This window comes from Gigantopelta aegis, chromosome 14 (assembly GCF_016097555.1).
Source record: "Gigantopelta aegis isolate Gae_Host chromosome 14, Gae_host_genome, whole genome shotgun sequence".
Lineage (NCBI taxonomy): Eukaryota > Metazoa > Mollusca > Gastropoda > Neomphalida > Peltospiridae > Gigantopelta > Gigantopelta aegis.
The window spans coordinates 44211003-44221195 of NC_054712.1; the positions used below are offsets into that span (position 1 = coordinate 44211003).

The window sequence follows — 10193 nt, forward strand, 5'->3', positions numbered from 1 at the left end:
CCTTCGTCAAGGGAATTGATCAGTTCTCACAGTTCATTACCATCGACACGCTAACATATCTAATGGAAAGACCCTTTCAGATTGGATGTCCGTCAGAGAGCATCCAGATGGCTCGTCTGTCGGGGTCAAGAAAGATGAATGGAGAGAGGAACTGTGGCGACGGGAATTCACCCTTCAGGAAGACAAGAGAGTTCCGAGTACAATAGTCCAAGTACCGAGTGCATGATATGTAGAGATGGACCACTTCAGTTGTTTTGGTATTGTGCCAAGACCAACACGGCCTCTGAATTCAATGTATATCTGTGGCATGGATGTAAGACATGTTATCCATATGACTGAAGTATCACCATTCAACCGAGATTCAACCAGTCCATCCAAGAACTGCATGCTCCGACAGTAAAAAAAAACCTGCAACGTTTTAAAAGAAACAGGATACACGGTCGCGGATATTTGGGAACACGAGTACAACCAAAGCTTAAAAAAGAATCCCGGAATGAAGACGTTCGTGAATAGCTTAGGTATATAGGATCGGCTTGATCTCAGAGACTCCTTCTTTGGCAGCAGGACGAATGCCAGTATATTACATCATTAAGCCAAAGAAGAAGAAGACATCAAATATGTGGACTTCACCTCCAATACACCGTCTTTTATCCAAAAATCATTCCCGGCAATTTCGAAATGTTGGACCAGTACTAATAGTAAGTAAAAATACTACCACCAAGAGGACTCTATCATCCTGTCCTGCCGTAACGATCGAATGGTAAATTGAAATTTCCACTATGCCGGACACGTGCAGACGCAGAGCAACAGATCCCATGTCAACATTTGGACAAAGAACTGGCCATCATTGGGACTCTCGACTCTCTCGAAATTCAGAAAGCTGTGTACGAAGGATATCAAATTCTTACAATCTACAAGGTCTACCATTGGACAGAAACCACCCAGTACGACCAAGAGACCAAAACGTGGTGGACTTTTTTTTAGCAGAATACATCAACACATTTATCTGTCTGAAACAAGAAGACAGTGGATGGCCAAGACAGAAGGTACAATTTTGGTATCAAACTACGGTTTTCTCATTCACATTTACTCCATGGTGTTATAAATTTAGGAACAGCTGCAAAGCAAAATGAAGCTTATATAAGATTTGGTATATCACAAAAAGAAAACAAAGCTAATACCCAACCTACCGTGCATAAACTGTGTGATGACCACCAATCCTTCGAACACCGCTAACGTGTTAAAGTGTTTACGAACAACTGACAAACATTTATCAACAAAACATCAACAGGCGAGCAATGCAACATTCCGAAGTTTGTCAGACAGTTGTATAGGTATTCAAGCTAGCTACCTGCATATTAGAATAGAATAAATATTTAACAACACCCCAGCTAGGATGGGACGGTTCGGGTTTTGTTGTTTGCTTGGGGGGGGGGGGGGGGGGGGGGGGGGGGGGTTCGGTTCGGTTTTCGGTTTTTGGTCCATGGTCCGATTTATTCGCAGTTTGGTTTATTCACGCTACGTTTTACAAGTAGTACCAGTACGCCAAATATCATACATACATTTTTATAAACTATTTAAAGAGCAAGACATTTTATTTTAATGGTCATTTTAAAAATAATTCTAAATATAAAATTATATCTTAGCTAGAATTTTTTTTTTGCCATGCCATGTTAGCGTGTTTGGTCTGTCATACTTGTGCAATGTGTCCCCCAGCATTTAAGTTCAGATAATAATTTGGGGACGAGAAAATGCTAGGGATAGTATCTCCGGTATTTCTTTTCACAAATTCAGTTGTCTTTAGATGCATTCTGGCGTATATAATATATGTGCGTGACCGTGGCATGTACATATTATATAAATCTAAAAGAAAGACATATGTCAAGACATATTTTTGTAATGTTTATTATTACTTTGACACTGAAAGCTGCCCAGCGTTCAGAAAACGTTAGGCATAACTTTATTTTGATGTAATGACGTCCAAAATGACGTCATTCGAGTTTGACGTCATTTCCATTCAAAAATACATATTCTTACGTCATTTGAATATCTAGTAATGGCGGACTGGAATTAAACTTGCGTGTACAGTTTACAAAAACACGTTGTATTAAGCAATACATTGGCTATTGGGTGTCAAACTATGGTAAATGCAAAACAATTTTGTTAATCAACATGAATATAAACATTCAAGAGTCAAATAAAAACAGTGTAAAGAACTGTGCAAAAAATACACAGATACATAAAATTAAAATTTAGAATAAAAGTCCGTATCACGTAAAAACTGCAATAAAAGTTATGGATGGAATCGAAATGATTCCATCACATTTGTTTGTCCAAATATATCTTTTCGAGTTGCTGTTAAGTGCTTACACTCCACCAAAATGTGTCGCACAGTCAGAAGACACTGACAGTGCTCACACCGAGGTGGTTGATCTTTCTTCAAGATAAATGAATGGGTCAAGTAAGTATGATGGATGCGGGTACGACACATCCTTCCTGCACTGTATATAGGAGGACTGCCACTCCCAAGACTGGCTTGATAACATGAAGCTTGTTAGCAACTGCACCATCCCAATCACGTTGCTAAGTCTAAAAGATAAATTGGTAGATATTAAGTTTACATTCAGTATAAGGTACACCAATCCTGGCATGAGGCAAATCCACAGCAGACTTGGCAGAAGAATCTGCCTTTTCATTACCCCTGATACCAACATGGCTGGGCACCCAACAAAATACAACATCTTTATTGGCAATAGATAAAAATACACACTTTCGTATCGCCATCCCAATATAGGGATGGTCCAGCTTCATATTGCGTAAAGCTTGGAGACACGAAAGTGAGTCAGTAAAAGTGATAAATTTGGACGCTATTGAATCTTTCATTTCTTCTAAGGCTTTAAAGGAACATTCCTGAATTTTCTGCATTGTAAGATGATTCCAACTAATAAAATAGTTCTACGATTAAACTTTCATATTAAATATATCTTCTTGTTTAGAATATCAGTGTGTGTATATTCAATGTGTTTCTGGTCGTCTTAATATTTGTAAGAAGCCCAAATTGGATTTTGTCTTCAAATAATTTTGTACGTACGATTTTTTTTTTTTTTTGTAGGAAATAAGATGAAATATAACCTAATACAAACATTAGAACAATCAGAAACACGTTTAATATACAGCCACTAAAATTGTATGCAGAAACATATATTTGATATGTAATTACAAACGTTAAAACGTCTCTGTTAGTCGATAACATCTTAAAACGTGCAGCAAACTCAGGAATGTCCCTTTAATGACTGCCCAAACTTCAGTACTAAAGATCGATGCTGAGTCAGGCAATCTCATGGAAAGTAGTGTGTCTGATGGAAAGACGGTAGCACAAGACACAGAATTCCCATCCCGGATCAATCTGTATAAACAGGAATGTAATCACGGTACTTGTCTTGAATTTCCATGAAAAACTGTTTATACACAACAGCATCTGTACGCTCTTTCTTCAGATGCGCAAGATCAACACAATGCTAGGTGGTGTAATACACTAAGGTGGTAAAACAAAATATGAATGAGTTTCCAAAATGTCAGTTAAATCAATGCCGGACCATACACAATGCACCCATAATCAATGTTTGATCTAACTAAAGATCTATACAGACGGAGCATAACCTTTCGGTCTGCTCCCCATTCTGTATTACCAATAACTTTTAAAATATTAATAGCTTTTAAGCCCTTCTTTTTAACATATTTAAGATGGGGCACAAAAAATAAATTCCTGTCAAATATAACCCCCAGAAATTTAGTCTCCTCCACTACTAGAATTGGATTTTTGTCCAAAAACAACTGTGGATCTAAGTGGAGACCTCTTTTCTGGCAGATATGCATAGAAATCGTTTTTGCTTTTGAGAATCGAAAGCCATTGTCAGTTGACAATTGATGAAGTTTATTCAAACAAAGCTGCCACTTACGTTCAATGATACTCATATTGGACGATCTATAGCAAATCTGAAAATCATCGACAAATAACGAACAATCCACACTGGGTTATGCTGTTAATTTTCACAGAAAATAAAGTTACAGACTGGATACTACCTTCAGGCACACCCATCTCCTGTGGGTGAATGTCGGACAAAGTCGACCCCACCCGGACTTTAAAAGATCTATCTCTTTAAAATTGAGATATAAAAACAGGAAGTCGACCTCTAAGTTCCATGCCATGGAGGTCGTTTAAAATCCCATACTTCCACGTGGTATCGTAAGCTTTCTCCAAATAAAAAACAAACAAACTGAAACCAAGTGCTGATTATGGATGATAGCTTCCCTACAAAACGCTTCAAATCTAACAAGATGGTCAACTGTGCTACTTCTAGATCTGAACCCATATTGCACATTAGTAAGCAATTTGTGGGATTCAAGATACCAGACAAGTCTACGATTGATCATTCGTTCCATGGTTTTACAAATGCAACTTGTCAAAGCCATAGGGCAATAACTAGTAGGATTGGTTCGATCCTTACCAGGCTTGGGAATAGGAATAATAATCGCTTTCCTCCAATCAGAAGGAAAGTCACCAGAAATCCAGATGTTATTAAAATATTCAAAAGAACCATCAAAGATGATTCAGGTAAATGTTTTAATAACTGATAATGAATTTCATCTGGCCCTACTGAAGTATCATGGGCTCTACGAAGAGCATCCTGCAATTCCTCCATAGAGAAATGCCTGTTGTATACTTCAGCATTTTCGGATGAAAAATTAATGGACTGCTTTTCAGCTTAGTTCGGACAGATGTAAAGGCATCTGTACTGAAAGCAGAAGGTGCGTTATGAGAAAAATTGTCTGCCAATGCATTGGCAATGTCACGATGAGACGTGACATCCGTATCATCGACAGACAAATGATGAACTGTATTACTGGATTCATTACCTTTGATTTTACGGATGCTATTCCTGACAGATTTCACTGATGTTTGTGAATTCAACTTGGAGACAAAAGTTCTCAAAGATGTTTTCTTACTCTCTCTAATCTCTCTGCGAGCCTTAGCCCTAGCAATACGAAATGCATCCAGGTTATCCCCAGTAGGTTCACGTTTGAAGCTCTCAAGGAGCCTGTTTCGCTCTTTGAATGCATCTTTGCATGTATCATTAAACCATGGTTTATTGAAATGCTTTGGCGCTGCCGAAGTCTTAGGAATAGTGTTATCTGCAATGTCCTTCAAGATGGAAGTAAACAAAGACATGGGATCATCAGCATCAGTAATGGCAAATTGTTGCAGTCGAGTGCTTCACAGATGCCTAAACTAATCCCAATTTGCCTTCGCCAACTTTTGAACCTTTGAACCCTTTCAAGCGATGGAGGTCCATCATTCTCCAAAACAATGGGAAAGTGGTCACTACCACAAAGGTCTGAACCAACTTTCATGGTATTTTCGTGGCAGGGGCTTACTGGGACCTGGCTCCCCAGAAGATGAGCCTCTTGGTGGATTTGAAGAATCCAAATACACCTGTGATGATTTAGAAACTTGTTTTTTAGCAGGTTTTGTAATTTGCTTTTTAATTTTTTTCAAGATCAGAAATGTTCTTAAATTTATCCTCACCACTGGGCCATGTAAGGTCAGTCTGAATGGCTATACTGGTTGTGGATACTTTCACAGCAGCAGCATACGATTTACCAGCTGCTGGAGATATTGATGCTTCAACAACCTTTCTAGCCTCTATAAAAGAGATGTGTTTTTCAACTTTCACATGTTGTTCCTCTTTTTCCACTTTCCACTTTGGGCGCTCTCGAGAGTACGCACAGTGTTTCCCTTTACAATTGGTACACGCCATATCATTTTGACACTCCTTGCTGTCATGGTCAAATTGACCACAACGAGCACATGTCAATCTGTTACGGCATGTAGTTTGACCATGTACAATTTTTTTACTTTTGAAGCACCGTAAAGGGTTGGGAATATACGGTACAACAGATATATTCAAATAACCTGCTTTGATAGAATCTGAAAGGGTTGGTGTATTGAATGTGAGGATCAAGGTATTCGTCGAAGCCAGTTCATTGTTCTGACGGACCTTAATCCGCTTGACTGATGTGACACATTGTGAAGAGAGATTTTCGCAAATCTCATCTTCACAAACTCCTTCCAAATCCGTAGAGCGAACTACCCCTTTAGAGGAATTAAGGCTGGCGTGAGGACTGACTTTGATGGGAATATTACATAGTTGTTTAGATTTAAGAAGATTTCTGGAATGACTCTCTGTTGAGCATTCGACCAACAAGGAGCCACTCCTTAATTTCTTAACACTTTTGGGCTCGCCGGCCAAGCCTTTGAGTCCTTTCGGAATCGCAAAAGGCGATAATGTCTTCAAGGCCTCATCATCAGAAGACCCGATGACAAGAAACCTTGGCCAGGTTTTTGAAGAAATCACTTTGGATTTCTTTGTAAGCAATGTCTTAAACTTCGGTGTGGACCCTCTATAGATACTGAGTTGTTTGTAGCCATAATTTAGCTCATGCAATCCATCAACCATGCTCACCACCCACCACGGAGTCCAACAAGGGGGCACGAATCTGCGAATAACCATCAGACAATCATGCCAGGGATACATGGTTGATATACACAGACAATAAGAAACAATAAATCACCTGATTGACCCTAGCCACCGCCCCAAGAGCAACAAATACAAATATTCGTTCCAACAATGTTTGTTCTTGGGTAATGTAACACAACAAAGGGTTGTATGCTCTCGAGCTTGGCGTGACCAGCCATTTGATCAGGTCAGGCCATCCTGACCACCCGTCTATGTGAACTCTGGGTCAAAGTGATGTATTGCCAGAAGTCATACCCGCAGGTATCCTCGAACTCAATCACCAGGATCCAATCATCCATTTTCACGGGTCGCACTTCACGGCAAATAAGGCGCCCCAAAAGGGGATTTGTACTGTATTAGCCATTCTCAAGGAGAATGTTTCACCCCTGCACCACGATGAGGTTACATTACGCGCAGGGGAATATATATATATATATATATATATATATATATATATATATATATATATATATATATATATATATATATATATATATATTTATTTATCCTATAACTTACCCATGTTATCCATGTCATAAACCCATGTGATAATTTACTTTAACCCAGTTAATAATGGTATGCAAATTTGCAAGGTTTAAAAGTAATGTGTTGCTGTGGATGGGCCATTTGCTTACAAGCCAACAAGACCTGTGTACCTGAGCGTAACGTTTTCAAAGATAATATGTTTAAAATGCATGACGTCAAAATAATCTGTGCTAATCGTGATGACGTCATAGGCGACTTTAGTACTGTGAGTTTCTAAAAAATGTTTATAGGATAAATAGAATTCGCTATTCGTGTTTTTTTAACATGTAAAATATCAACGTCGACTAATTAATCGGTATTTGTCGCGGCTCTGCCGAGACAAATACCGATTAACATAGACTAGGTTGATATTTTCTATGTTAAAACATACTCGTGACGAATCCTTTGTCTACCAAATTCAAATATAGTGACATTCAATCCACATTACTGACATTGATTGCAAATGAAAATAATGATAATGGATGATAAAAAGAATACTCACTCGTGTCTTGTATGTATATATATATATACAGTATCGTCAATAGCATACATTAGGAATAAAAATAATGTATACCTAATATATTGTATTGACTATACCGAAAAACACTCTGGTAATAACCCTCTCTCTCTCTCTCTCTCTCTCTCTCTCTCTCTCTCTCTCTCTCTCTCTCTCTCTCTCTCTCTCTCTCTCTCTCTCTCTCTCTCTCTCTCTCTCTATATATATATATATATATATATATATATATATATATAAAGTATGGATTACTCGATATAAGCACAAATACATAATATATAGGCCTACGTTTGATTATTTAACTCAACACAAGTTACATAAAAAAAAAAATACAACTTTGTTATATAACATTTAGTGATATATTTTAAAATATCAGTGAAATAAAAGTGTTATCAGTCACTCAATGACGACACACGTTTCTTGCATTTTACCATAGTTTGACACCCAATAGCTGATGTATTTTTCGTGCTGGGGTGTCGTTAAACATTCATTCATTCATTCATTCATTCACTCAATGACGATAGCACATTTTAGAGTGAACAAATACGATTTATTTCTCATCTCGTCAAGTTTGCAATCATAGCACACTCGTCTCGCAAACGCAACTCGTGAGATATGATTGCAAACTTCACTCCATGAGATATAAATCATATTTGACAAAAGACAAAATTTAATATCCTCTATATGACTGATTACATAAAAAAAGAAGCAAGTACATGCAAATAATACATAATAGTGAAATATTTAACTAGTTACTATTTTTCTTTCTTTCTTTCTTTCTTTTTTGTTTACACACTGATGACATCCAATAGCTGATGATTAATAAATCAATGTGCTCTAGCAATGTCGTTATATTTGATTATGAAAGTGATAAACAATATTAACACAGTAAATCTTTTTTTCTCCGTCATCCATCTTTTTGATGACTAATTACTCTGTGCATTAGGTCCTGGCACGATAATTTGATATATGTTAATGCATGCCTGTCAATTAACTACGGTACTGTAGCACTTCTACAGCATAAACTCGTCACCTAAATCAACAATTACCAGTGTAAACAGAATACAGGTTTTTAGGAATCGCTCTCACTTCGGTCTCCCAGAAATGCAAGCCATAGGACTAACTTGTGTAGGAAAGTCCCACGGTTTATTGTACCTGGAGATGCTAGTCTGACTGCTGCGATTCTAAGTCCTGACAGGACTTGAATTCATGGACAATAGAAATTTAAGTCCGATGGCATACGTGCACATTAAATTGTACTTAAAATAAAATTAATAACGGTTTTATACCTTGAGTATTCACTGTAACACTGTATGCTTACTCAGTCACAGCGGAAGTGGATTTTTGGTTATTGTTTAATACGGAGGTTGAAACATTTTATTGATTATGATAAGAAGACACCTTCAAAAAAGAACCCCCCCCCCCCCAACCCTGTCATGCTAAAACTCATATTGAAACTAATGAAGTATAAAACAAACGTTTGAAAAGAAAACCAGCAATTTTTTTTTTATTAACAATGAAGTATACAAATAAATGTGTGCTATCACAAAAAAGTCCATCGATGATATTTATTGATAAAACTGAGCTTTTCTTAATACTATTGGTTTAAAATATATAATGAAATGGCAATGTATGCATTGCATTTCTAAGTGGTATGAAAAATATTTTATTTATGACTAAATTTGATTATTATAAGTATTGCAACTGCTAGGGATCTATTATGATGTGGACACGGAATCTCGTCGACTTGTAGAGTTAGGGACGTTTTCGATGTTTGTCTTATGGTTTTTGTGTTTGTTTCACATACACGATACATATATATATATATATATATATATATATATATATATATATATATATATATATATATATATATATAACCCAAAACTGAGGTTTAAAATCCTTGAAAAGTAAAAGAAACCGGACTAGGGAAATGCTAATGGGTGTCAATATATCGACATTTTCGAGGAGTAGGAATGGGCGTCATACCCCCGTTTGGCTTTCGCCATTTTCGGGTTTGTGGCTCATATGTTGTGCACCCACCCTCTGAACTATGCTTCCGCTGGGCCTGTATAATTCGTTCATCTTGCCGTCCAAACAAGACCAATTAGACAGTTTCGTTTTATTCAATGTAAATAAAGTAATAATGTTTGAATTTCTTTCGGATATTTGACAATCAATCCGAGAAAAACTAAAAAGTAGGATCTGACTCATGAAAGGTGAGCATATGCTGCCGCACCGGTGGCATCCGTCGTGAGTACTGAAACCATAGCTGGCAGGTCTGTCACTATAAACAGATGTGCAGAGAAGTAAGACAGGTAGATAAACGTAACAGTGCTATTCAGTTTCAGAACGTTTCGTGCTTACAATAAAGTCATGAACGGACTTAAAAATGTCTACATTTTCCTAATTAGTTTAGTGTAGATCACTAAATAAATGAAATGTTGTGATTAACATACAGATATTTCAGTAAATGGGTATTTCAATGCACTCTGAACAGAGGGCAATGACACAAACAATGTCCAGCATCTTCGGCATGATGGCCTCAAACACATTTTGGATTATCTAGTAGATGA

General features: G+C 37.3%; 1 protein-coding gene across 1 annotated transcript; it reads right to left on the reverse strand.

The window, feature by feature from the left end:
* Positions 1-5543: 5543 nt before the first annotated feature.
* LOC121389287 lies at positions 5544-6596 on the reverse strand. The gene has a single exon (XM_041520884.1). It carries the CDS (start codon positions 6594-6596, stop codon positions 5544-5546), a length of 1053 nt encoding a protein of 350 aa, XP_041376818.1.
* Positions 6597-10193: the final 3597 nt, after the last annotated feature.